This window comes from Grus americana, chromosome 7, assembly GCF_028858705.1.
Source record: "Grus americana isolate bGruAme1 chromosome 7, bGruAme1.mat, whole genome shotgun sequence".
Lineage (NCBI taxonomy): Eukaryota > Metazoa > Chordata > Aves > Gruiformes > Gruidae > Grus > Grus americana.
This window is the reverse complement of record NC_072858.1, coordinates 818,110-845,895: the sequence shown is the minus strand read 5'-3', so window position 1 is coordinate 845,895 and position 27,786 is coordinate 818,110. Positions and strand designations below refer to the sequence as shown.

At 54.0% G+C, this 27,786-nt stretch overlaps 2 protein-coding genes across 4 annotated transcripts in view; one reads left to right on the top strand and one right to left on the bottom strand.

Moving 5' to 3' along the window:
• The first annotated feature begins 51 nt into the window (after nucleotides 1–51).
• Nucleotides 52–18,108, top strand: DPYSL4 (dihydropyrimidinase like 4). Its single transcript, XM_054831143.1, has 14 exons — nucleotides 52–167; nucleotides 2,385–2,473; nucleotides 3,008–3,192; nucleotides 4,068–4,232; nucleotides 5,580–5,641; nucleotides 5,736–5,816; nucleotides 8,115–8,183; nucleotides 8,290–8,410; nucleotides 9,129–9,285; nucleotides 11,264–11,405; nucleotides 12,483–12,653; nucleotides 13,849–14,028; nucleotides 15,963–16,134; nucleotides 17,051–18,108. The coding sequence occupies exons 1-14, from the start codon at nucleotides 129–131 to the stop codon at nucleotides 17,140–17,142; spliced, it is 1,725 nt and encodes a 574-aa protein (XP_054687118.1). The 5' UTR covers nucleotides 52–128; the 3' UTR covers nucleotides 17,143–18,108.
• A 4,002-nt stretch (nucleotides 18,109–22,110) lies between these two features.
• The window catches only part of STK32C (serine/threonine kinase 32C), a 92,818-nt gene continuing 87,142 nt past the window's right edge, over nucleotides 22,111–27,786 (bottom strand). For all 3 annotated transcript variants that reach the window (XM_054832677.1, XM_054832676.1, XM_054832679.1), the window contains 2 exons: nucleotides 27,582–27,649; nucleotides 22,111–26,796 (listed from right to left, as the gene is read on the bottom strand). In XM_054832677.1, coding sequence (XP_054688652.1) covers nucleotides 26,658–26,796; nucleotides 27,582–27,649 — 207 coding nt within the window. In that variant the 3' untranslated portion in view covers nucleotides 22,111–26,657. The remainder of the gene's footprint in view (nucleotides 26,797–27,581; nucleotides 27,650–27,786) is intronic.

The window sequence follows — 27,786 nt, the reverse complement described above, 5'->3', positions numbered from 1 at the left end:
CCGGGCCGGCGGCGGGCGGGGGGAGCCGGCGGCAGCGGCGGGGGGCGCGCACGCACGCAGGGACGTGCACACACAGGCACGGACACGCACACAAACACACGCGCGCACAGGCGGAGTGCGGCGGGAAGATGTCGCACCAGGGCAAGAAGAGCATCCCCCGCATCACGGTGAGGGGTCCCCTGCGGGGGCGCGGGCGGCGGGAGCCCCGGGGGCTGCGGGCCCGCTCCGACCCGGTGCCGGTCCGGCGGGGCCGGGGCTCGCGGGTGATCGAGCGGGGCGGTCCCCGCCGCCCGTGGGGCCGGACACGCCGGGGTGGTTTTATCCGCTAACGGGGGTCGGAGCCCGGCGGTCTCGGCGCCCCGCGGTCAGCGCTGCCGCAGCAGCCACCCCTCCCAGGCAGGGGGTGCGGGCTGTGCAGCCCCCCGCCCCGCGGGCTCCGCCGCTCCCTTTGTTGGCCGCGGCCCGGCCTGAGCCCGCGGCCCCGGCGCTTTGTCTGCCGCTGCTGGGGCGCAGCCGGGTCCCGCCGACAAAGCCCACCGGGCCGCCCCGCGGGGGACAAAGGCAGGCGCGACCCTCACCGCGGCTGCGGGGCTGCCCCGCCGCCTCCCTAACTTTGGTTTGGGCGCTGGGACGGAAAATGTGTTTCGGAAACGCTTTTTTCGCGGAAGGGGCTTGGCGGGGGAGGGGGGGAAAGCATCTGCCTGCCACGTTCCCTGCCCGGCATCTGGCCGCCCCCCGGCCCGGGTCGTTCCCGAGCCCCCCGGCCCGGCCCGGCTTTGCGCCGTGCTTTGCTGGCGGCCGCCGCGCTCCGCTCCCCGCTGTTGCTGTTCCGATCCGGAGCAGCCCGGCTGGGCGTAGGAGGGGATTCCCTTCTCCTGGTGCCAGGGCTTCTCAGCAGGAGTGAGGAAGAATCTGGAGACAGCGATGCTTTTTTTTTCCCCGCTGGTTTTGCTGGCTCATGGCTGAGTTCCCTTGAAAACATCGCGGCGGTGCCTGCGCTGCGTTACTCTGCCGCGGGAGCGGGTCTCGGGGCGTGCGGGGCTGGGGCGCACAGCGGGGGGCTGAGGATGGGGGGGGGATCCTCAGATGGGGCCCGGAGGGGAGGGGCCGTAGGGCTCTCCCGTGGGGCAGCCAACACAGAAGCTTCTTTTGATTGATTTTGTGGGACAAGGGAAAACAATAAAGATGCAGAAAAAGCCTCGATACTTTAAAAAACGCAATGCAATTCTTTAATATTTTTAATATGCCAGCGATGCTCTTTAAAACAAGACCCCAAAATGTTTTCCGGGCTCTTTAGCATCAGCAACATTGCTGTATTGTAAGTCATCTCCACGTGCTCTTGCATCCCTCAGTTGGTTTTGTGCGGAGGCCGTGCTCTTTGTGTTGCCCATCTTAGCCTTGGTAATAATTTTTGTAGCAACGCCAGCGAGCAGGAAAGGGATCCTCTTAAATTAGGCTGCAGTTCCACATTTACATAAATGCCACTGCTTTCTAATTTTTCTGGTTAAAGATTCTGCAAAGCTGACAACTGTACCAGTGTCTTGCTTTGAAGTGAGGAAAGTCCTTGAGGCATTGTCTGCCTCTGACAAGGCTGTGAAAACTAACGAATGTCAATGAATTACCAGGTTAATAGGATGAACTTAAAAGTCTCTGTCACCGGGGCTGATGGAGGAGGCAGGCACGTGGCTGAGCTGCAGGATGTTATCTTGCTGACCTATTAAAATTGCTGAGAACTTCGGTCAGTCTCTGAACCTGCTCTGAAGGAGCTCCTGGTGGGCCTTCGAGGTGGCCGCGTGCTTCCTGCAAGGCAGGGCAGGAGCAGCGAAGGCTGGAGCGTGCTCCCTTCGGCCGGCTCTGCTCAGAGATGTGGGGCTCAGGCCTCTGAAATGGGGGGCTTGCTGGTACCCAGAGCTGTCAGGCTGTGCTGCCTGTACACCCCAGGCTTGTACCATGCTTCATAGGAGATCGATGTTCCTCTCAAGTGACAATTTTATATGGTTTCCTTTGCAAAAATACAGTTGGGCTTTGGTGTAGAATAGTTTGGATAGTCACTAGACTTCGTAGAGTCACGGAACCCCAGCCTGGTGTGGGTGGGCAGGGACCTCCCAGCCCACCCAGTGCCACCCCTGCCATGGGCAGGGACACCCTCCACCAGCCCAGCTTGCCCAAAGCCCCATCCAACCTGGCCTTGAACACTGCCAGGGAGCCAGGGGCAGCCACAGCTTCTCTGGGCACCCTGTGCCAGGGCCTCAGCACCCTCACAGGGAAGAAATGATTGAAGGGCAAAATATTAAGTCCTAGACTTAATGAAAGCTCAGAATGAGTAAAGTAGCATCTAAATAAAGTAATCTTAGAAAAAAATGTGGATTTTTTTTTTCCATTAGAGCGACCAGCTTCTAATCAAAGGAGGAAAAATTGTCAACGATGATCAGTCATTTTATGCAGACATTTATGTGGAAGATGGTTTAATAAAGTAAGTTAAACATTTATATTTGGTAATGTAATTTCCAAGCATGATACAGTGCCACAGAATGTGAACAAGGGTACTTTCTGGCATTTTTCTCTTGGAAATATATTCCCTCTTTGAAAAACGAGGACAGCTTTTCAGAATACTGTCAAGAAAGAGCTACATTAGTGTGCGTTTGTGGCTGGGAAGATGTGCGAAGTGCTGACAGTCGACGCTCTGCTCTAAGTTGGGCAGGAGACGAGTAAGGAGCCAGGTTAAGCTCTGCGCACGTCAGAAGTGTCCAGAGTCTGGCACCGAGACCTCAGCAGCTCTCTGCTCTGAGCGGGGTCCCTCAGGTGGTGGCCTGGCGTGTCCCGACGCCGCTAACGAGTGCCGGAGCCGGGAGGGGTGGGATGGGTTCCCCAGCAGAACCCGGCCCCACGGTGTGAGGAGGCGTGGGCAGCACACGCGTGCGTGCCACAAGCAGAACTTAGAAGTTGGTTTTGCATCTTCATTTAAAAGTCGATGCCAACGAACAGGAGATCTTCATGTCATTTTCAGACAAATTGGAGATAACCTGATTGTTCCTGGTGGTGCCAAGACAATTGATGCCTATGGCCAGATCGTGATGCCCGGGGGGATAGATGTCCATACCAGACTGCAGATGCCCGTCATGGGGATGACCTCTGCTGATGACTTCTACCAAGGCACGAAGGCAGCCCTGGCAGGAGGGACCACAATGATCAGTAAGATGGAGCAGCATTCGAACAGACTTCTAAGTAGAGCATTTTTTAGCAAAATACATTGGGCCTTTTATCATTGCAGAGATTATTTACCCTCATAGCAGAGACGTTAATTTTTGCTGTCAAAATCAAAGCGCTATAAAGCTCATTAAAATGCATTATGTGCCATTCTGAACCTCCTTCCGTTGCCACACACATGTGTTAAAAGTATATAGCTGCTCCTGCTTTGCTTCGTAAGAGAATAAAATAGAAGCAAACTTTTAAGAACATTTTAATATGTTTTTAATAGCTTTGCAACTGTGTTTTTATAAGAGTTTTTCAGCTCTGTGAGCATGGGTTCCATTTCTATGTTAATGTAAAATAATTTTGATTTCTGTTTTTGTCTTGTTCTGGCCCCAAGGCCCCTGTAGTATGTGACTGAAAGAGCAGCCTCAGCAAGTCCTGGCGTAGATCTGTACCGATCTCGAGCCGATACTGTAGGGAATAGGAACAAAGATGAGGGGAGGTGCAGTAGCTGAGGGGCTGTGGGTGACTGCCCATGGAAAATGCCCAAGGGAGCATTTGCACCATGTGCAAAAGTGTGCAAGGACACGCTTTGGTCACCGGCCTCTCAGGTGTCGTGCTAGGTAGGCTGTGTGGAAAAAAGGGATAATGGTAGCTGTAACTTGGAGTTAGTTTGTTCCGTTTGTTTCACTTCACCTAGGAAATTTATTATCCTTCATCTTTATTCCATGCTATAAAAATGAATTAGTATTAAAATGTCTCCTTGTCACCGCAGTAAAGTCTTGGCCAAGAACACTGGTGGCTGCTGCGCTCCCCAGGTATTCCTCTCGCCCTTTCCTTGGCACGCGTGCTAACGCTGTGCAGTGTTTCCCCAGTTGACCACGTCTGCGCGGACGCCGGGACCGGCCTCCTGGCTGCCTACGAGCAGTGGCGCGGGACCGCCGACAGCCAGGCCTGCTGCGACTACTCCCTGCACATCGACATCCCTCGCTGGCACGACAGCCTGAAGGAGGAACTGGAAGCCCTGGTGAAGGACAAGGGTACGGACAGAACGAGCGGTGTTCTGGCAATAACCCACCAAAAACCCCGCAGCGTGGTGGTTGCAGTGCAGGCACATTAGCAGGTCACCGTCAGCTACGATGCTCTTACCCAGGGATAAGTGGGGACCTCGCTCCTTTGCGATTGAGGTGTGAACTCCCCGACTTTTGCCACCTAGGAGAACGGTGCGGACGGGGGGATTGACACCGGATTAGCACCGCAACAGCTTGCTCGTGTGCTCACCTCTGGGCAACGTACAGCCCGGTCGTGAAAACGAATTTTGGAAACTAAAGGAGTGGTATGGGGCCCCCTGGTTCAGGCTGCCTGATGTACAGAGAAGGATTTAAATACACACATTCAAGACGGGGCTGATAGAATGAAACTAAGCTTTAGCCTTTCCCTAGAGATTTCGTTCGTGCCTATAATTCCTGCACATCCTGATGTGTCCGCTGGACGTGGCTTACTGGAAACCAGGCCGTGCGGCAGGAATTCATGCATTTCATTAGTAATTATTTCCATGTTTGGTGCTACGTTTTGCTTTCAGATATGCTAATGTAGAGCTAAGTGACTTCAGTGTAATTTGCAGTCTTGCAAGCAAGCGCTTAATTGGTCAATTAACATCGAAATTTGCAGTGAATTTCCTATTAAAATGCGGAGTGGCTGAAGTAATGCAGCTATTCCAAGCTTATACCGCATATTTTTCATGTGTATGCTCCCGTGAAATGCAGTTTATTTGTAATTTGATTGTAGTGTGGGCTTAGTTGTTGCCTCTATCCATATAAAATACAGTAGCGATTCTCGGGCTGTGACTCGGTGCTTCATGAATCATCCTTTATGTTAGAGAGCAATGAGGACTGTGCAGTGCTGTATGCAAAGCGCTGCCCATCTCTTTCTCCAGGTTACTAAGTGCACTAAATAACAGTGCTCTAATGTTAAAGATTCCCTCCTTTGGCTGTGATTGCTAATACACTAATTCACAGACAGTTACCAGAAAGGAGTTGGGGATAAACCCTAAACTGAAACCACCTCTGGAGGGAGAACTCAGACGGGGAGCAGTGCCTTTGATTCTGTGGGTTCGGGTCAAGTTGCAGAGAGTACCGAAAATCAGAGGTGGGCGATGGGGGTGGTGGTGTTCTGGTGCATCCAGAGATGGGGGTGTGTTGTCTTTTATGGCTCCCAGGCTTTGGGGTCCAGTTCTTGTGGGGGCATTTCCCACTTCAGCCCTTCACCTGGCTTTGCTTCTAGCTTGCACAGCCCCCCCCCAGTTCAAACCCCCCTTGCTCAGCCACACCACATCGCTGAGTTCTCAGCTGTGACAATAAACACGCTTTTAATTTTCTTTGCTCAAGGTGTGAACTCCTTCCTGGTTTTTATGGCCTACAAAGACAAACTGCAGTGCACCGATGCCCAGGTAATGCAGCCAGCCAGCGTCTCGCAAGAGTCCCCACGCTCTGAGCGTGAACCGTGAGTTACCTGATACTGGGCAACCCGCTCTCTCTTGGCAGATGTACGAAATATTCTGCATTATTCGAGACCTGGGGGCCATTGCCCAAGTGCACGCTGAAAACGGAGACATCATCGATGAGGTACGGTATTTATGCTCATTTAAATGAAAGGTTGACCAGAGAACTTTGATTTAAGGCGAAGTGCTGACTTTAACAGCTGGGCTGCAGTGTCTAGTGGCAGGTGGGGCAGCGCCAGCAGGCTTTTAGCCTTCAGCCGGTGCTGCAAACGCAGTCGAGACCGCTCCAGATGAGAGGAGGAGGAGCAGCCCGCTGCGGCCCCGCGTTGCTTTGGGGAGAGAACCAGCGAGCGCTCACCAGTGCCTGCTGTCAGCAGGGCGTCACCCCGCCGCTCACCTCCGAGAGCTCCGGCAAGCGCCGAGTGGAGCTCGTGTCCTGGCAGCAGAGCAGCCGGGGTCGGTCGGTGCGTGGGGCTCCGAGCCTTGCAGCAGCCAGGGCAGCGCAGAGACGGCGCTCCTGCGTCCTGCGTCCTGCCCCCGCGCCTCCGCCCGCGCTCCGGGGATGAGCTGATTGCCCTGGCGGGAAGGGGCTGAGCCGAGACCTGTGGCGGCAGCGTGTGCAGGCAGAAGGTCGCCCAGGAGGAGCGGGGGCACCTGCTAAAATCAGCAGCATCCTCCCAACTCCTCGCACACACTTGGGTGTCATCGCAGAAATCTTTACAAGGACTGGTCAGTGGTTCCCAACAAGTACGTTTTGGGGCTTCTTAAAGGATGACTGACTGCCTGAAGTGACACCTTATCACATTATCTATCTTGTTTAGAAGTCTTGAGTACTTGAGAGAATAAAGAGGTTTCTTGTTGAACTCCACGCGGTTCGCGTGGGCCCACCTCTCAAGCCTGCCAGGGTCCCTCTGGACCACAGGTTTGGATCTTCCGGAATAACGTACATTACGCTTGGCAGTAGTTACCTCCAAAACCAGTACTTGGAACTTCCTTGGTATTGTAGACTTGGGTCAGGTTCATTATTTTTCCTTTTTACCTGTAGAAAAGAAAGTCTTAGATACATACTGCCATGAGATTATAAAACTAGACTTGCAGTTCCGTTTAGCTTATGGTCACGCAAGTGTCAGTCTGGTGTGGGAGGAGAGTTTCAAATGGAAGCAGGATCCCGATCCTTCAAATGGGCTTATTCGAACAAACAGGACAAGGGCTAATTCCCACCTCCTCGGGCTTTTACCTGAGAAACCTTGTCTTCAGCTGGCTGTGAGACATAACGTGATCCCAAGCGGTTCAGTATCTTCAGAAGTATTTCTGTAAGCTGCCAGCGTGATGACACTCGAGCCCTGGGGACAAACTCGGGGGATATCTGCAGTAGGAGTACAGTGGATGGAAAAATAACCATCTGCTAAGAGCAGGATCCTTTAAAGCCTGCGAGATCTTGTCCGTAGTCTTGAATAATGTCCTTGCACCTAATGCTGGCTCAGTGGGAGCATTACATGATACAGAGCGACACAGACAGGAAACTGGTTGAGGCGTGTGCTAGACATCTGCTTTCAAAGGCAACGTGAGTAACCTGGGCGCAACCCAGCGTTCGTTCCAGGTTCTGTCACCGTGGGGTCCCAGCTAACGCGGGGTCCCTGCGGGGACTCGATTGGTGCCCATCGCGATGTGAGGCTGTGACAGCGGGACCGAGTGCGTCTCTCTTCGGGGGAGCTGGTGCTGCCGGAGCAGCAGAGCCGGGTGGGAGAGGACATGGGTGCAGCCAGGTGGAGCTGCTCAGCTTCAGCCCCGGTGCTGGGGCAGCGGCTGTGCAAAACCTGCCCCCCCCCCCCCCCGCCTCTCCCCAAAACTGCGAGGGGGCGAGCAGCAGGAGCAGCAGCAGCAGCAGCAGCAGCCCTCCGTCTGAGCCACATCCCCGCTGCTGCACGGCAAAGTGCGCCAGGGCCGGGGAACGCACGTGGCCGTGGCTGCGTGACTCACCGGGCGAAGCTCTGGAGAGGTGGCTCCTGCTGCGCCCCGCTGACAGCCTCACGTCCTGGCACCCGTCTCTGCGTCCCCGTGGGCTCAGGCAGCCTCAGGTCTGGGGGAAACACCTGGTCCTTTCCTGCAGCCATGCACCACATCTAGCACAGCCTTAGAGTGAGCAGTGATGGCTTCAAAATCCCGCGGGGAAGGTCCAAAGGTACCCCTGGGACACGGCAGGTCCCAGTCCAGAAATGCTTCCACAGCATGAGGTGGGTCTACTAGGAAGCAGCTGCAGCGGTTTATGGAGCGTCACAGGTATAAATGGTGTCGCTTAGTTGTACTCAGGAATTTCCATCGTCCTTCAGGTGCTTCTGAAAGGCGTTTTGTGTCCCACGTTGCCTCGGACAGGCTGTTCATGTCACTGACTGCTCTTTTTCATTCGTCTTTGTCCGCCTAGGAGCAAAAGAGGCTGCTGGAACTCGGGATTACAGGGCCAGAAGGGCACGTCCTCAGCCGCCCCGAGGAGGTAACATCTCCAGTCCTTCAGCAGAACTACCCCGGGGTTTGGAACAGCCGCTGCGGCTGTGGCAGAGCTGCCCTGAGACGTTTTCTGCCTGTTCTGGTGTCTGCAGGTGGAAGCGGAGGCGGTGTACCGTGCGATTACCATCGCGAAACAAGCCAACTGCCCCTTGTACGTCACCAAAGTAATGAGCAGAGGTGCAGCAGATGTGTTAGCTCAAGCAAAGAGAAAAGGTAAAGCGTTGTTTCACGTTCGCACTCTAATTGAGCCTGTTTAAATATGTCCAGGAACATCGTTCTAGCTGCAAGGTTTAGGAGCTCGTTAGCACCCAAGTTCTCTCACATTTTAAGGGTGCTAAAACTTGGTGGTGGCTTTTCTTCGCAGGGTGTGCCAGAGCTAATTGCTCTGAGCTGGGAAGATTTGAGGTGATGTGCTTGAAACTTGGACACCTGAATCTGAGTAGGCGCAGCTGAAAGAAAGGAAAGAATTCACTTGCCATCATTTGTCATGGACTAAATGAGAAACAGATCTGGAGCAAGCTCCAAATTCAAACTGGGGGTAGAGTGGGAAGAGCTGGAAGCGGTCCTGGGGAGCAGGGCGGAAGGCCATGCCCAGGGACCCCTGGGGTCCACAGCCACCTCTGCCCCCAACCAGGAGACTCTGCCAGAGAGACGCTGGTCTGATTTAAAGGAGGCATGGTGGTCTGTAGCTACAAATGTATGTTTGGTCTAAGGAGAAAACAGACAGATTCAAAACCTGTTTTGACAGCGTTTCCTGGTTGTCTGAGATAATCTAAAGGATTAAGGTGAATTTAAAAAGCTGAAAGAGTGGGAACACTGAGGATAAGCAAAACTGTCTTGTATGGTTAAACCGCAGCATTTGTCTGCAGTGCGTGAAAAGCGGCTGCAGGACACGCGGCACGTTTGCACTCATTAACTGATTGCTCCGTAGGCACGGTTGTGTACGGAGAACCCATCGCCGCCAGCCTGGGCACCGACGGGTCGCACTACTGGAGTAAAAACTGGGCCAAAGCTGCAGCCTTCGTCACGTCTCCCCCCATCAGCCCGGACCCCACCACGCCGGATCACCTCACCTCCCTCTTGTCCTGGTGAGTCCGTGTCAGCGCGGATGCCTGAGCGCGTCCCTTGTGCCTGCGTCCCGCCTGCGTTCGCCCAAATGTCGTTTACAGGAGCAGCACTGCCCACAGAGCGGGGCTGGCCCGGGGCTGGCAACCCCTCGCCTCCCTGGGGACACCCCTACCTGTCACTGCTCCCGGGGACACCCCCAGTCTGCACTGGGCACCGTGGGGTGCAGCAGCACGGCAAGGGCTTGCACACAATTCACCTTTCCCCTTGCTATTATAATCAGAGTGGGAGAAATAACCTATGAATTGCTGCACTTTTCCATATCAAAAGAATAAATCTCTGGGTGATTGCTGAGCAAGGAACCAGGTGACTCTTTGAAAGAGTCCGAATTGTGCTCTGATGAGGCCAGGTAAGGGTTACCAGATTCTTCCTGTAAAGATCAGGCTCACGCTACCTGGTTCCCCCTCCAGAACCGGAGCGGGGGGAGGCGCAGCGTCCCGCAGGGTGGCCAGGACACCCCAGCGCCGGAGGGACGGTGGCCACTGCCGCTCTGCCTCGCCGTGTCCCGGGGAAAGCCTCCTGCGTGGCGTTAGCATTAAAGCAGAAAGAAAGATTTTATCGGAAGCAGTGTTGGGCGTTTGCAAGATTTTAAGATGTGTAAAACAGGAGCTTTTAGGGCACGTTGCGGTGTGGAGTTGTTTCAGCATATCGAGTTAGGCAGCGAAGCCCCGGGGCCGGCAGGAGCATCCCCGGAGCCATGCAGGGACCAGGCAGGCGCTGGCAGCCCAGCAGGCAGACGGGCAGGGACATACAGACGCAGCCGTCAAGCTGTTAGTCACGGCTGGAGCTTTGCCACGAGCCAGGGTTTCTCATTTCACAGCAAATACGCACCAAATTTGTCACCGCTGCCTTCAGAAAGCAGTCCGTAGAAGTGGGGGTTCACTCACAGCGGAGGGTTTGCAACTGGGGTGCCTGCAGCTCGGCCCGAGCATCTTCTGCATTGATGGCCACGGAGCCGGCGGAGCGGCACCGGTCAGGAAAGCTCTCTGCCTTGGCTCCAGCTTGCTGTGGGTGGGGTTAGAAAGATCGGGTCCAGAAGTAATGTGGGAAGAGTTTTTGAAATGGGATGAGAGATGTTTATGGATCCAGATAACTGTAAAAAATTACATCCAATATATATTATAAAGAAGAAATAAACATTTCTTAGAATTCCCTGAAATGTGATTTTTTTCTCTAGAAGGATAAACAGTTGTTAACAGAAGTGTTTCATGTTAGTATATCTTACATATCACGATAGCTCAATACATTTAGTATTTCCTTAAAGGAGGCAATGAAATACAAGCATAGGTCAGTCTAGCACAGCTTTGGCACAAATCCGGAGGCATGTTCTGGGGCTCACCGAGCCTCCACGCGCTCAGCTCTCCTCTTGCCCTGCCGTGCCCTGCCTGCCGGTGCGGGTCCAGTTCCTTCAGCTGTAGTATATGATGGTGTAGCACATTCGGGTTTAGCAGGGTCTTGTTTTATTTAACCATAACCTTGCTTTAAAAGTACCTTGCTTGGAGAACCATTTCCTAAAATAATCTGAGGTTCAAAAGGAAGCTACAGAGATTAAAATGTTGGCTTAAACAGTAAAGATGATGGCCAGGTTAGTGCTTGTGAGGCTGCAGTTTACATCTCGTAGACGATTCCGGTGCTCAGTTCCGGTACAAATCAATCGAGTGGGATGCCTCGGAGTACCTGTAAAAATTGCCTCTGAACCGCCCTCGGCTTCCCGTGGGATTTAAGGGCCGTGAGCCGCCTGCCTTTGCAGCCTCTGTCAGCGAAACCACCGTGTACCAAACGGAGCGAGCACGAGCGCACAAGCCGTTGGTGCCACGGGCAGTTTTCGGGGGGGGTGGCTCTCCCCGCGGTGTCTCAGGGCGGGGAGGTGGTGCTCGTGCCCAGAAGGCTGCTTGCGGGGTCAGGCGCCGTCTCTGACCTGCTCCGCTCTGCTTTGCCTAGCGGGGACCTGCAGGTTGCGGGCAGCGCTCACTGCACCTTCACCACCGCGCAGAAGGCAGTGGGGAAGGACAACTTCACCCTCATCCCCGAGGGAACCAACGGCATCGAAGAGCGGATGGCGATAATTTGGGAAAAGTGTGTGGTAGGTACTAAAGTAACGCTGGTTCCTTGTGCAGCTGTGCGTGCAAGTGCGCGTGCGCAGTGCTTGTGCTGGGTGATGTCAGCGGCCTCGTTAATTCAAACGAGCCAGGAGGTGTGACATTGTCTAGACTGCTCCTTCAGAGGAACTTGCTAATGAGAGAAAATGTGACACTCGAATGCCTTCAAAGTGTCTTCAAAGGCTTCGGTACAGGGACCATCCACCCCGCTCTCAACTGCAGTCACAAGCAAAAGTCTCTCCAACAAATTTTCCTAAGGGTAAGACGTGACGTTCCTCTTCCCTGGCGCTCGCAGGAGCCTGGAGAGGCGGGTGGGGACAGGGCATCTCTCCCTTGGTGGCCGTGGCCGTGGCCATGCCTGCCGGCTGCCCGGCCACCCCAGGCCCCACCGGTGGGGATGAGTTCCCGTGGCCGCTCTGTGTCTGCCGGGCAGAGGAGCTCTGCTGCCAAGAGAGAGCCACGAGCCTCTGGCCGGTGGGACCGAGTCCCACCAGGAGCGTCCCTGAGAGGCTCTAACCTGCCTCCGCAGAGCAGGCATCTCTGAGCGGGCTTCCAGGAGCTGGGGAACCAAGCCACCCCCAAGTGTCTGTCTTAGCTAGGCTTTGTTCCAAGGTCAATAAAATTTGTCCAAAGATAATAAATAAGGATGAGAAATGGCAGTATTCGGGTTCACTTCCCGTCTTTCTTCATGGAAAGACACTTAACCGTCTTTGGTGGACGTGGCACACTTGTACAGGGAGTTGGAGCCTACCAGTGAAAGTCTTATTTTGCAGAGATCTTAAATCTCACAGAGGCTGGGGAAAATAAACCCCATCTATTGTATTACTTGCCCCACAGGGACAAGGCTCAGCCCCCCCCATGTCTCCCTTTTCCCCGTAATTGCAGCCCTGAGGATCCTCCCACTGCACGGTTGGATCCTGCGATTTCTTCTCCCGGTGCCTGGCGGGAGAGCTCTTCCTGCTGGTGGGAGAGCGGGGTCCAGCCGTGGGGACAGGGCTGCTGCCTCTGCGGGGAGCAGGGTGCGTCCCCGGTGACGGTCCTTCCTCCCTTCGCTGTCCCAGGTCTCCGGGAAGATGGACGAGAACGATTTTGTAGCGGTGACCAGTACCAATGCTGCCAAGATCTTCAACTGCTACCCCAGGAAGGGACGCGTCGCCGTGGGCGCTGACGCAGACCTGGTTTTGTGGAACCCCAAGGCTACAAAAATCATCTCGGCAAAAACCCACAATCTGGTAAAATATTTTAAAAATTATTTTCTTGAGGTGGTTTTGGAGTCAGAAGAAAGCAGTGGAGCAATATTTTTCTTCAGATCAGAAAGATCAGATCATTCAGGAGGGAGGAGCTGTTTATGTGGACAAAGTGATGGGGACCTGGCGTTTGCTTTTAAAAATACAGGCGAATGGAAATAGCCTTTGGTTACTGTGAAGGGTGGGATTCTGAGTAGCAGTGACTACTCTGAGACCCTCTGCGTCTGGTACAGACATTTTAACACCAATGTGTCTGCTGTGGACTAGAAAAACGTGAGTGCTGCGCTGGGTTGCAGTATTAAACTGTTGGTATAGTTTAATGCATCAGCACCTTCCCGCGCGGCTCCACGAGCGCTGCTGTCCGTAGGGGTCGGTCACTCGGGGCACATTGGGGCGCATCTTCACGGCAGTTCAGCCGTGGCTTTACAGGCCCTGGGCGTCCCCAGATTAATTCCCAACGTGAGCCTCAGACGGAAGGCTGCAGTGGAAAGGGGAGGGTGAGGAGTGTTGGCGACAGCGCTCGTTGAAGTTAATGTAGAAACATTTTGACCCATGTGGGTATTTTCACCAAAATGTTTTTTATGGAAGAAAATTATCATTATGATTGAAATATTCAGGTGTTTTTCTTTATAAAAGAAGAATAGGGGAGGTTTTCATCCAGAAAGTTCACTTTTGGTTTTTTATAATGCTGCATTTTTTCCACTGTAAAGTTGGGGTTTTTTTGGATAGTTCGTTAGTGATAGAAATGGGAGCATTTGAAGAAAGGGCACGATTTTGCATTTCCCAGAAAACAGACCTGACTTTCCGTACTTATTTTGGTAGAAAACTTGCAGTGACTTGGAAGAAATGACAAGAACCTCTGTCCCCGAATGGAGAACGTAAGCAGGGCTCTTCTGGGGCTGAGAGAGAATTAAGGGTCCGCGTACAGTGAAAGTCTAGTTTGCTCCACGTCTTTTGGGCAAGTGCTGGGTGTTCTGAGGATTTAGTTTCTCCATTCCAGTTTGCTTTAGTTCATCCAGTTAGATGAATCTTACTACTTGAAACATAAAGGGGTAGTTAAGTCCAGCTGATTGTGCACGAGAAGCAATGTGCAAGAATGGGGGGGGGTATAGTTGGCTAGATTGTCACCTCCTCTTCTTAAATCTTAACCATATTGAGTATCTCGGTTTGTTCTTTCCAGAACGTGGAGTACAACATATTTGAAGGGACAGAGTGCCACGGGGTTCCTACCGTGGTCATAAGTCAAGGAAAAGTTGTTCTTGAAGATGGAAACCTGTTTGTCACCCAGGGGTCAGGTCGCTTCATTCCTAGAAAGACATTCCCTGATTTCGTTTATAAAAGGATAAAGGCAAGAAACAGGGTAAGGAGAATTTTATTTGCCATAATCCCATATTTCATTGCAATCTCTCTGCATTATTGTATTGCAATCGCTGCTATAGCAAGCTTCCTGATGGAAGAGGCAACAGAAATGAGAATATTATTAATATTATTTAATCTTAGGCCTTGGAAATTTGTAATGTCATGTAACTGCTTTGGTGTGTGGCTTGGCACATTAATCAATCAGTAATGCCTATTTTAGTATTATAACCAGCAATACTAGTTTAGTAGTATTTTTTTGCCTATTATAAAGTTGTAATAGGCATATAAAGTATATATGACTTCTACCAAATCTGGTTTTGCTTGGTTTGTACTTAGGTAGAAGGGAGGAATTCCTCTCCTACCTGTGTTAGAAAAGTTGATGTTACTGTATTACGGATATCTGCTTTGCATCTGTCAAAGGGTAGTGGATGGAGCGGTCGGTCCTCACTGGAAATACAGTAAGATAAATCCTTCAGTGTGCCGGCACAGCTTTTTAAGGAGCTATGAAGATGTGCAAATATATAACAGGCTTCTTAACAGCTCTGCCCTCCTCCTCTTCTCCATGGTTATTTTTGACATTTTTGTTATGCATTGTCGATGAAGGTAGAGCAGAAATCGTTAACCCCAAATTACCTGCGGAGGCACCGGTGGTGCTGGCAGCTGTGGCAGGAACCCCCGGCTCCTGGGGTGCCTGTGGGTGACTCCTGGGGGTCCCTCCTGGGGGTGCCTGGGGGTGCCTCTGGAGTCAGGGCAGGATGGGGATGGGGATGGGACCCTGCCAGGTCCCTGCGGGATGGGGATGGGGATGGGGATGGGACCCTGCCAGGTCCCTGCGGGATGGGGATGGGACCCTGCCAGGTCCCTGCGGGAGGCCAGGTCTCCCCTGCGGCACTGCCTGGCGGTGAGCAGCCACCTCTGCTCCATCTGGCAGCGCTGGCGGTGGCCTCCCCCGTGTCCCTGGCACGTCCCATATCCCCCTCCATACACAGAGACGGCAGGAGGGCTGTCTGGTCCCCTCGGCTGGGGCAGGGGGTGCCCGGGCTCCTTGTTAGCAGTCAAGCTGCATCTCTGTCCGTTGTGGAAGCAGACGTTCCGTGCCGTATGTTTTTATCATAAAGGACGGAGTTTGGTAACCACAAACCCTGACGCACAGTGAGCTGAAGTCCCTGCTCTGGTGGGACGGTGATCTGGTGTCACCCCGCGGGGGGGGTGTTGATGCCTTCAGGCAGGCGCCTTCGGCACTTTGCAAACCCCCGTCAGCCTGCCCAGGCCGGCTCTCCAGCCCTGAGTCACCTGGAGCTTTTGGCTGCAGTCAGAGAGTGCCAGAAGACACCGAGCAGGACGTTTTCTTTACAAGACATTCAGCAAGATGCAGACAAAGATCACGTGAGAGAACCATTTCTGCAGAAAATGCTACGTACTTCCTGATAACCTATCAATCCGTGCCTTTTTAATTTGAAAACCAGCACGTTTTGTCTTCAAAGCAAGTCCCTTCTGGCCTCGTGGTTGTCACTGCTTCGCCTGGGAGGAGAAGCAGCCTTAAGGAAATCCGCGATGCAACACTGGTAACGAAGTCGTTACAGCTTCGGTTCCCAGGGCCGAGCGCATCCTCCCCACAGGAGGACGTGACACGGGCTGGGGCGCGCTGCCCTCGGAGCCCCCTTTCCTGGGGGGACAGGACCTCTGCCCGCGGGGTCCAGGCAGCGTCCTCTGCTTGGTTTTGGGGTGGGAAGAGCCGCCGGCTGCCTGTGCTGCCTGGGCCGCCCGCTCCCTGGGGAGGCGTCTGCTGTGGTCTGTTTGGGGCTGCGGTGTCCCCAGACCCCCTCAGGAAGGGGTTAAGCACAGACGCAGGCTGTGACCCGTACGCTGGGTCTGGGTCTTGTTCACCTCAGCTTAGATCCGTGCCTTACACCTCTGCTTACCCCCTCTTGGTAGCTGGCCGAAGTCCACGGCGTCCCCAGAGGGCTGTACGACGGGCCGGTCCACGACGTCCTCGCCAACACCAAAGCCGTGGCCCCCACCTCAGCGTCCAGGATGGTGCCCTGTGCGGGCAAAGCCCAGGCTCCTCCCGTGCGCAACCTCCATCAGTCGGGGTTCAGCTTGTCTGGTAGGCCCCGGGGCCCCCGAAGGTCGGGGACTCTAGGCGGCGGGGGGTGCGGGGGCTGGTTTGCGTTCCGGGCTTGTGTGAGCGGCAGGGCGAAGCTGAGGAATAGGAACGTAATTTTTGGTCAGTGAAAAGCAGTTCTTACTGTTGCAGCAGCCTGGGGACTAAGCACAGCACAGAACTCTCTAGAATGTTTTGCAGTATCTATGTAAATGCGCTGACGAACGTGTACGGCAAAGCCTGGCGGGGGGCTGCGAGGTGGCCGTGCGTACGGGCTCCGTGGAGGCCGAGGCCGAAGGTGAGGGTGAGGGTGTCACCGCAGCCCTGCCCCGGGTCAGTGGGGACGCTGCCGTGGTTGTCGGGGGGTCAGGGCTTCAGCCCCGGCTGCGTCCCCTGCGAGTCGGGGTTAGAAGTGGTTGGGTTTGTAGAGATTAGCCGAATAATTCCATTTTCAGGAACCAAAATTATAATTTCGTCAGTCTGTCTGTGTAAGCAGGCAGCGATTCAGCATCGCCTAGCTCAGTGTCCTGCAGAAACCTGCCCGGCAGCTGTAGGGACCTTGGAGAGTCAATGCTCTGCCATAAAATGACTTTCGTAATTTTGTTTTCTTAGCTGGTTGGAATCAGATGGCTCACATATTGTTTAATAACTGTACAAGGTCCCACATTTTATTATATGGGAACTGTTTATTTACAGGAAAACCACTTACAATGTTTTCCAGAGAGAAGCAATCAAAAATAAAGACATTCAGGCAAATAAAGCCATTCCAAACTGTACTGTGATAATATAGTGTCCAAAATTATAGATAATGAGAACACTGGTCTTTGCCACAAAGGGAACGTTTCATGGTTTGCGCAGTTGAAGCCGCGGGACTCACGCACCGTGCGGCCGCACACCCCATGCCTCTCCTCTTCCCCAGGCTCGCAGGCAGACGACCACATTGCCAGACGCACGGCTCAGAAAATCATCGCCCCGCCGGGTGGACGGTCCAACATCACCTCGCTGTCCTGACGGCCCCATGCCAGCGGGGCAGCCCGGGGGCTGCGCTCTGCCCCCGCACCACCGGCGTGCCGGCATGTCTGTCCCTGCCGTAGCCGCTGCCAGGGCGTGCTTGGGTCCCTCCGGGGCCGCGTCCAGCCGGGAAGGGGACGGTGGGTCGCCCTCAAGGTCAGGATGAAAATCGAGCATTTGTCAGCTGCCCCAGCCCCTTCTTCTCGTAGGTAGAAAATAGAGTAGCCCTCCCGAGAGGTAGCGCTCCCATCTCCATCCCTCCCCGTCTGTATTTGTTCAGTAGCCACGCGGAAAGCCCTTACCTTGTGCATGCGGGCATCTAGACGTCCCCGTGGCAGCACGCTCAGCCGTGCTGCTGCCTGGCGTGTGGCCGGGACGAACGTGAAGGTGCGTTTTGGCTGGAATGCGCTCCTTTCTAGTAGCATCGACTGCCCTTTCTACTTTTGACTTTTAACCGAAGGACTTCTAACCGATAAACACTCCTGAATCTGTATGGTTTTAACACGGTGAGTTGCATCTCCTCCGTTTGCAGCCTCCCCCAGCAGATCTCTGCCCATCTCCGTGCGCAGCCCTGGCCACGCTCCGGGACTCACCGTCACCGTGCCCGAGAGCCAGCGTGGCTGTGCAGGACGGCGGCGCGTCCATCTGTCCCTGCCCTGGTCCCAGCGTCGATGGGGCGGTGCAGACACCCTGCATTCCGGGGCAGGATGGGTGCTGGCTGCTCCTGGCACCCCAGTGCCGTGGCAGACGTGCGGGGGGCTGCAGTCTTTCTGTTAGGCTTGTTTTTTAAAGGTTATTTATACAGTTTTTCAAGAACCAAGTGTAAGTCTTATAACCAATAACAAGGCTCGTTTGAAGGCCAGTTGCATATGACAAACTCTTTTATAAAGGTTATTATAGCCCGTTTATTATATTTAAAGGTATGTACAGTAAAGGTGAACCTCTACGCCACAAAGCTATGCATGTACCTCTAACAGAATGGCTCGCCATTCCTTTTCTGTTTCTTGCTTTGAATAAAGTTTGTTGGAAATCATAAAATTATAGAAGTGGTTGATCCATCTTAGTAGATTTTTCTGTTTTCTTCCTTTGGGTTTTTATGCGTGAAGGTTTGTAAAATCAATTTGTGGCACGTAGGTTACTGTACTGCCCTTTGGCAATGAGAAGAGGATTACCGTCAGCCGTGTAGGAAGAAGGCGGAATCCCACCCTTCACCCTTCTGCCTGGCACGCCTGCCCAGAGCTGCTCGATCAGGTTCGGTGTCACACGGCCGGCCTGCCAAAAGCCTTCGGTTTACAACTAAAGCTAAAATACGATGAGGGTGGTCATCCCACTAGGTCAACACCACTCCCGATGCCCGCCAGACGCAGATGCAGCAAGAGCTGCTGTCGCGTGTCTGTGAGATGCAGCTTTTCCTCGGGCAATGTCATCCTGTGGTTTCCAGCTCTGCTGAAAGCAGGGAGCAAGAAAGGGACCAAAGGAGTTGTGGAAAGAGGAGCAAGCAGCTGCTCCATAGCTGAAAGCTGAAATCATAGCGTTCTGCAGCTCTGTATACGTAGCGTTGATGAAAATGTCCGGTGCTGTCGTAAATTCCCAAGATGTCTGCAGGGCTGATAACCCTTTCTCTGGTGGCTGACGGGACTGGGGAGGCTGCAGAAAGCGCCGGGGCCGTGCCGAGCCGTGGCAGGGATGGTCGTCCTGCAAACGGCGGGGGTGGAAGGCGGTGGGGTGGCGGTGACCGACCACCTGCCCAGAGTCACGTCCCGCAGCCGGGGCTTGCGTGGGGATGATCGAAGATGGCACGAAGCCTCATGGGCATGAAACCTCGTTATGTGCACTCCTATGCGACCCACTAGTTAAATATGAATGAATGCATTGTTCTCTGAATTCACACATTTAAACCAGGAAGAGATTTTTTTTTTTTTTGGTGTTTTCTTTTTATTATCTGATCTTACCTACATTTTATAGCTTAATGCAATGACCTGTAGTAATTTCTGCATCAAACATATATGGGAATGTATTTGTTTGTATATTTTATATTTAATTTTAAAGAAATTATTTGATTTCATTTGTTGGTTTTCTGTTTTTTCCTGCAATTGCACCAAGACTAATGAGCATCTATTTATTTTTTTTCTAACTAGTGATGGCAGTGGAAACCACAAAAGGAATGTGAAAGAGAAAAGTTACAGTCTGCTGGCAGTGACCAACTGCCCAGACATCCACAGGATGACGGGGATCCCCCCGTGCCCCCAGCTTGGTAGCACTTAGCAGGGGAAGTTCCGCGATCTCTGTTCTGGAAACATCCCTGTCTCCAACAGCCAGGCTCACGGGTGAGAGGTGCCTCGGGCCGGCGGGGACCCCGAGCAGCAGCCAGGGACGCCGTCCCCTGTCCCAGCGTCGCCCTGCGGAGGCTGTTTGGGCTGGTCCCTCCACCCCCCTCACCAGCTGAGGGCTCAAATCCCGCTGCCCCTTTCCCTGTGGTGGGGGCTTTGCATTTATTTCCTCCGTCAGTGAGCTGCCAGGCGCGGAGCCGGCACGGCCGTGCGATCGCCCCGGCCTCGTGCACGGAACGGGGCTGAGGCCGTTTCTGCAGTTCTGCCGGTGCCAGGAGATGCTGAGCGGAGTCAGCCGCCTGCTAACGCAGCCAGAGCCTCCGGGAAACGAAACCACCCGGGGCACAAACACGGTCTCTGGTTGGCCCTAATTTCTTTGGACAGCTTTCCTGCAGGCTCTGGGTCAGGCACGCACAGGCGAAGGGGACCGGGGAGACGCTTCGTGCCCTTGACTGCCGGCTCGGCGGCTCCCGGCTGGCTCTGCGGCAGTGAGGCACCGCGGCCGCGCTGGAGGAGCCCCGAGCCCCGTGCCCGTGCTTGGAGCGGGGGTGAACCTCTCGCTTCCTAGCAGAATGGCAGTACTATTTAAAAAACAGTAAAATTCAAAGCCAACAATTGCCCAGTCCAACCCAAAACAGAATGTGCAATGCAGCATATTGGTCTTAAATGCGTGCGCAATTTATGGGCAGCAGAAAACGGCGCAGTGCTAAAATTGAGGGCGAGGGCACCCCGCAGCCAAGCAGCGCGGCCAAGGGCTGCCGGGAGGTGCCCGGCCGAAGGTGCCCAAGGATGCCGGGACACGGCTGCCTCTGCGGCATCGTCTCGCCAGCCACAGCAAAGGAAAGCGGGGAGAGGGACACCACAGGGCTCACGCTTGTTGCGTGAAAACAGTCCTGGCCCTTCCCTAAGTGTGCAAACCAGCTGGCAGACGGACACAAAATTATCCCTGCGGTTCCATGCTCTTTGCTGCTTTTTTCCCAGCTTGTGGCAAACCTCGCCTCGACCTGCTCTGCTGGGAAACGGGGCTCCCTGGGCAGCCCAGGCGTCAGCACCGGGCTCCTGCCGTTCCTTCAGCGCCAGCCCGCCCAAATGGCCGCACAAGAAATCTCAGCAGGTACGAAAGGCAAAGTCGGGTGATGAGCATGGCAGGGGCTGTTCCCTGCTCGTCCCACCCTGAGTGCGAGCCCCGGCAAACGCTGGTTTAGGCACCGCGACAAACGGGCACAGGGCAGGCAGCGGCTACAGAGCTGCCTGCGTTTGTGGTTCATCGGCTCCTTCACCCCCTGTAATGGGGGAGCTGCCCTCACCCTGCTACCTTCACCCTTGTACAAGGGGGAGCGACCCAGCTCGTCGGGTGCCCTCAGCCCTTCGGGGACACCCGGGGACACCACGAGGGGTCACGGCACAGACCTCAAATCGGCAGCTGGGTACAGCCCTGCCAAGACCAGGGCACGGGGCTGCCACCCCCAGCAAAGGGCTCTGCAGAGACCCAAGTTAAGGCTTATGTATTGATTTGTCTCCTTCCTTTATCACCTCCTTTGAAGTGAGGAAGAGCCTTTGTAGATGCTTTCTACACTGAGATAAAGTAAGCCGGCACATTGCGCCGAGAGCTGTAATAAATAATTCCCAGTACTGGTGAGGGATGAAAGAGAAAAACCAGAGACCTCCTGAAGTTCCCCGGGGCCGTTTTTATCGAGTTTAATATACAAAATGCAGGGCTGTGCAGTGAAATACTAAGATGCACTGAGCTATAGCTGTCGCTGCCTCAACAGCGGGCGCTGAGCACCAGGACTGTGCCCCTGGCCCCTGCGCGGGTGCAACCCGGCACACACCTCCCCGCTCTCCCGTCTCATTCCCAGGCGCCAGCCCAGCCCCAGCCCGTTACTAGCCCAGTGGCTCAGAGCCGTGCAGCGCAGGTCGCCCCCGGGCAGGGGCCGGTGTGGGCAGAGGTGACCCAGCCCGGTGGCCATGCCCAGGGCGCTCCTCCTCCTCGTCCCAAACCCGCCATCAAAAGGGCCCTCAGCCCCACTGCTGGAAGATAAACCCTCCCGAGGGAATTAATTATAAATACCTTCTGACTGACACCGGGAAGTGGGACGCTGTGAAATGTCTGGATTCAGCTGGGCCCCTTTTCACGCCTGTTTTGCAGTTTTTAGGGAGTCTCACGGCCACGGCCCTGCAGCTCTTGTCCTGGCTCTGTGCTGGCAGGGAGCGTCCCACCGGCCCTGGGGGTCCCGCTGGGCTTCAAACAGCGTTCAGCACGTCGACGCTTTTGTGGTTCATGGCTTCACACAGCCACAGAACCATCAGCTGCAACGCCCGGCTTTGCCAGGCACCGCGCCACACAATTTGCAGCAAATTAAGAAAAAAAACCAACCCGTGGCGGATTGACCCGCTCGCTACGCGGCTGTAAAGTTCTGCTGCTGCTGGCCGGGGAGCTGCCGTCGGCGGCAGGCAGTGCGCCCAGCGGGCTGGAGGAACGGTCTGGCTGCTACGCCAACTGGTGCAACTTGGATGCCAAACAGCTCCAGTCTGTGATCTGTAAACAGAAATGTAATTATAACATCTGCTTTTTGCAAGATTCAACGGGTTTTTTCCTACAGATCGATAACCTAGAAATGACAACAAATACTTGGCAATGTTAAAAATACACATTTATTACTCCACATATGCAATGGCTTCTCGCAGTATCTGCAAAAACACAAACGTCATAACTTAAATATTCTGTGACATGGTAGAATTTTCATGCAATAAAATTACAGAAAGTTATTAACATAAAATACAAAGATATACTTTACATATATTTCCACTGAAATAATTTTTTAAAATACCCTAGCAAGGCATCGGGATTTCAGCACTGTCCAATGTCAAGTTCATATTATTGGCCTTTTTGCTATTGTTTTATTACTCTTACTCTCTTTTTGGCAAGGTATAGAGTAATAAAGGATTGGCAACAGAAAAAATATCAGGACCTGATCTGGCATTTGTTTTCTATGCAAAATTCCTGGTGAAGTCTGTGGAATTCAATGGAAACACTTAAAAATATGCAACTTTGCAAAACTTCATAATACAACAGAGATAAGAAAACAATCTTATGGCAAGGAATTTAAGGAGAATAATTTATAGCCGGTGTAGACTTTTCACAGCCAATAATGGCACACCCTGTATAAATCTGTCATACAAAAAAAAAATACATGTATTTAAATACTTATCTACAGAAAATTATTGTATTCTGCTTGTAGTGGAGATGTAAACCAGAGCTGCTATCCACTCCTTTCAAGCTCTGCATGGTGAGGTTTGGTACCAGAACTATTTCATGACGTCACCGTGAGTTTTGCTCACATCTGGAGCTGCATCAGGCTCTCACGCAACAGAGAGAATGACGGGAGAGGAGCGGTTCAGAGAATCGCAAAGCCCCACATCTTTCACAAGGGCCAGCCCTTTGCAGAGCATAACCCTTCGCGCCAGCCCGGCGTCCTCAGCGCACGCCTCGTGCCGAGCGTCGCTAGCCCGGAGGCAGGGCTGGCAGGACTGGCAGCTGCCGGTTCAGCTGCCCGCCCCGGCGAGCTGCCCGCCAAGGACCGGAGCCGATGGCCCTGCGCACCCCATCACCCGGGCGGCCGCAGCACAGGCTCATCCAACACCGACGGCTGCACACGACACCGGCGCTGGAGGGCAGCGTTGGCGGGTGACCCCGCCGCACCCCCAGCCACGAGCTCTCCGCGCCCACCCCGGCCGGTGCCAGCCACGCAGCCCTGGAGCGGCGCGGGAAGAGGCTCCTGTCCCCCAAAGGTCAGCGGGGACGGGGTTGGCTTTGCACTGGGCGTCCCTGGGAGGAGAGCGGGGACGTACGGTGCCGACAGGGCTGGGCTCGGCCGGCTCCATCAGCAGAGGCTCGTGACGGGGACACAGAGACGGGGACATGACACAAAAGGGCCCAGAGAGCAGCGGCGCAGCGGGGACGGAAGGGCCCGGTGCACTGAAACCCACCATGGGGATTTGGGCAACGAAGCCGATGCATCTCTCTTTTTACTACCCTTCCATCTTGTCTTGTAATTTCTTCTCCAGGGACGAGGCATAAACGGGCGTCAATAAGCCCTGTCCGCAGTGGGCACTAGTGAAGTTACGCCCATGCATTATTTAAGATGGAGGATGAGTACTTCGGTTATACTGTACTCACGGTGTCTCTACTACTCAGCGCCATGATCCTAGAGGTCTGTGTGCTGTCACTTCTCTCAGTGATTCAGGTTTAGAAATAGATTGAGGTGAGGCAGAAAGCAGTTTCCCCTGGCGCGTCCCTGGGAGATGCGTTGCTGGATTTCAGTGGTGCTTCCTGGGCAGAAAGAATCTGCCCCGAGTTATTTAGCCCGGGAAGGAGCAATTACCGGGTGTCTCCCCAGGAGCCTTCCCGCTCTGACGGTATTTTGCACAATACACCCAGGAAGAGCAGTGCTGAAAAGGGAACATAAATGACCGACACAGAGAGGGTTTGGGGTGAGAAACATCAGTTTCAGAAGTGAGCCAGCTCCTCCCGACACACACCAACCCCAACCTCAAGGGCCGTCTGTCACTTGTCCTAAAGGAAGTGACGAAACCATCATTAGACGTGTCCTACCAAACTGCCGCCACCTCTCCTGGCCCGAGAGCTTCTGGCTGAAGAGGATGTATCTGCATCTCTCATGTACAGGATGATTTGGTCCAAAAATAAGTTACACTCCTTGTCGTTCCGATAGTCCAAACTTTTGTCATTATTTACAGAAAGATGATAAATAGTGCAATGGAGTTTATGGAAAAAAAAAAACCAAAACCCAACTATCCATACTGGTGGAATAAATAATTTGTAGTTTATAATTCCTGAAAAAATACTTGGGTTTGAGCCTCATTCTGCTTCTCCTGCCGTCCCCGAGTGCTGGCAGGCCAAGCGGCGGGATTCCGGCCCCTCGCGGCAGCAGGGTTATCAGACTGCTCTGATCAGCAGCAGATCAGAGCTCCCCTTGATCCGGGTTTGTGACTGGCGATTAAAGCGTTACTACTAGGTTGTGAAGTGCCCCGGTCCCCACTCGTGGCCGTTGCCGACAGGCGCCGTGCCCGCGCAGGCAGCCCACGTGCACCGCAGCCGGTGCCGGGACAGACCCGGCTGCTCAGGTCGGGGGTCGGGGAAAACGAGGGGAGCGCAGAGAGTGTGGGGGTGAGGAGCAGGCTGCCCCCGCAGAGAGCGGGGCTGCTCACCGGCAGCAAACGCGGCCAGGGCATGTGGCCCAGCCAGCCGCCCATAGGTGTGCTCTGCTGTGCGGGAAAAGGTAATTAGGGGCTCGGGGTAATTAGGTGACCCCGGTACCCAGCAATCAGACTGGGAGTCATGCGGGGCAGAGAGGGCAGGTCCCCCCAGTGCAGCCGGGGATCAGAGCTGGGGGGTGGGTGCCCCCTGTACCCGGGGAAAGCATTTACTTCAGAGCTCGCTCCCCGACAGCTGCAGCTCCCCTTCAGCCCATCATTAACGCAGCTCCTAACGAGGTGCGGGCCGTGCCCGTGCCCAGCCAGTGTCGGTCAGCTGCAAGGAAGGACCCACGGCCGATGCCGGAGCCCTGCGGTGCAGCCCTTGTCCCTTGGCGGGCACGGCCGAGGAGCTGGGGGCTCGCCACCCCGCAAGCACTGCGTCTGGCGGCGCGTACCCAGCACTGCCGCCAAGGCTTGGGCTCCCCTCCCCTGCCCGCTGCAGCTCTGCCTGCACACCCCAACACTTCTGTTAAAGACTTCTGTGAAAATCTGGTTCGGTGCAATTTTAGCCACATACTAACTTCCACATAAAACTGTGGAAAATAAATGCGTCGTGTCGTTTTTTCATATAAAATTGTTTCGTACCAGTTACACCTTTCGGTTTCATCCACAGAAACTGAAAACGCAGCAAAATTTGTCCTGAGGGAGTCTGCATCTGTTATTAAAAACATTTTCTATCCATTTTTGCATTAGGAATACACAGTAAGGATACAAACCCTGCAACCTCTTAATGTCTGGCAGCAAACAGATGTCGGTAGTTTGAAAGTGAAGGCAGTTCTAAGGAAACCCCTGTGTACCACAATAGCCGTACGTTGCAGCAGAACCCACGGCTCAATTTTAGCGATAGTAACCAAAAGCCACTCTACAGCAGATAAAGCAACTAATATAGTGAAGGCTCCTGAAACAAGAAGAAAGGCAATATCCACAGCTGGAGCAAGTTAAGGAGATCTCCTGTCTTATTAAGAAGTTAAAACAGGTACTGGTAAGTTATATACAGTACTTTTACTTTACACTGAGAATAAAGTAAATCGGAGGGTGAAATAAGATATTCCCCCCTTTCATGACCCAGCAGCATCGCGAGGCCACCCCCTTTGTCTCCAGTAAAATCTGAACCTGTGCTAAATTGCGTCCTCCGAACCCGGACAAACACAACCAAACCCTCCCATCCGTTCGCACGGCTCCTTGCCACTCGCAGCAGCTATGTGAGAAAAGCAAGTCTTTTAAATGCATTCTGCACCTCAATTACATGTTTAATCATTACCCAGCCCCAGAAGAATCCACGGCGTACGCAAAAAACATTTATTTGCCCCGAGTCAGGAAAGAAACTCTGACAGGTGACGAGAGGACAACGCTGTGCCTGGGCCGTCCTTACGCGGCGGGACCCCCACAGCTCGAGGCTCCCACGAGGCTGGTGCTGCCCGCCGCAGCCCGGAGAGGCCCCGGGCTGCTCCGGATTACTCGGGATTGCTTGTCCCTACGGCAGCCTTTACGAACAGAGAACGCCAAAGTAAAATTCAAACCGCCTGTTTGGCCTTCCTCCCTCTGCACACCTGCTCCCTCTCTTCCCTGGCTGTACCCAAGGATGTAGCTTCTTTTCTTGCTATAGCATTAAAAACACGTGCAGATCAGCAATCTGCCATTAAAAAAGAACAAGTAAAGAAGTTGATCTTCCTTCTCCAACAAGTTGCATAGCAAGTATCTTTACCCGCGACAGGCAACCAGTGTGCTGAACTGGCGCTCCGTTAAATCCAGGGATGCAGTTCTGTAAGAACTATCTGTTTTGCTACAGCTTGGCAAGACGAGTTGTCAGTGCTCTCCGGTGGCATCGGAGGACAGCCTGCGGTGCTCAGCGCAACCTGAGAACGGGTTATCGGCGTGGGCTGGCGACCCTCGCCCGGCGGCTGCAGCCTAGCTGCTGCCCGCGGAGGAGCAGACGGAGCTGCACATGTTCAAGTTGGAGGTCTCGGACTCGGCCTCTGTCTCAGCTTCGTCGGTGGTCTCGGGGGGGGACACGGACTCGCTCGTCTGCTCCTGGCTCTTCTTTAGCCTGTGTGGAGCAGAGGAACCAGGCATTATGCAGTCATCCCCAGATCAAACGCCCCGCAGAAGGGGTGGTGTGAAGGCGGGCTACAGCAGCCAGCGTGCCCCGGGGTGCCCACGCACCACCCATGGGAAACGAGAGAAGTCCTTTCAGAGCACATCATAAAAAGGCCATGGCAGAGACAGACGTATCAGCGAAACACTCTAAAATACTCCACTGTGACCTGCGAGGCTTCAGCGCTGCCCACCCAGACCTCGGCCACCAGTGCCCTGCGCTCAGGGCAGCAGGCCCCCAGCCACGCACCACCTCCGCCACGGAGACTGTCTCCTGTTTTACTTACGAACCAAACATTCTCACGCCAGCGTGCTCAAACACGGGGAAAGCAGCTGCTTTAACTCCAGCACTTTCACTGCCTGCTCACACCCTGCAGAGATTTTAGCACGTTCCTTGCCTTCATTTTCCAAAACATCATCCTCCAAAAGCAGGATGGATGAGAAGATGCTATGGGGGAACTGAAGCAGTGTCACGTACATATGTTAAATCCCAGAAGTCTCTCTGCAGCATATTTTATTTAATGGCAGTGATTAATAATCCCTGCTCTTGTCTCCCTTTTTGGTGAGAACTGCTTTTCACACAGAGGCAGCACCTGAGCTCCTCGGCTGGCGTCAGTCGCCCAGGGCCAAGCCCGCGGCGAGATGCTCCCAGCCGTCAGGCACTGGCACTCTGCTTCCTAAGGGAAATCAGGAAAAAGAGTATTTTTTCTTTCAAAAAAATTACCCCCCCACACTCACTTCTCTCTGTTGAAGATGACAAAGTCTTGCTGGATAGCTTCAAGGCATTCTTGGAGATAGTCATTTTCCTGTTGAAGAAAAGCAACACACGCATAAGCAGCCCCATTTGCATCTCACTGCTGCCTACAGCATCGCAGGGCTCCCAGCTGCATGCACAGAGCCTCCCAGCCACCAGAGATTTCAGCCGAAACAGGTGATGGAAACA

Excerpts from the sequence above, each read along its gene's own strand:
- DPYSL4 (XM_054831143.1), top strand. The coding sequence starts at position 129 with ATGTCGCACCAGGGCAAGAAGAGCATCCCCCGCATCACG. Across the intron at positions 5,817-8,114 it reads ACGGAGACATCATCGATGAG|GAGCAAAAGAGGCTGCTGGA; the intron begins GTACGGTATTTA and ends TTGTCCGCCTAG. Across the intron at positions 8,184-8,289 it reads TCCTCAGCCGCCCCGAGGAG|GTGGAAGCGGAGGCGGTGTA; the intron begins GTAACATCTCCA and ends TGGTGTCTGCAG.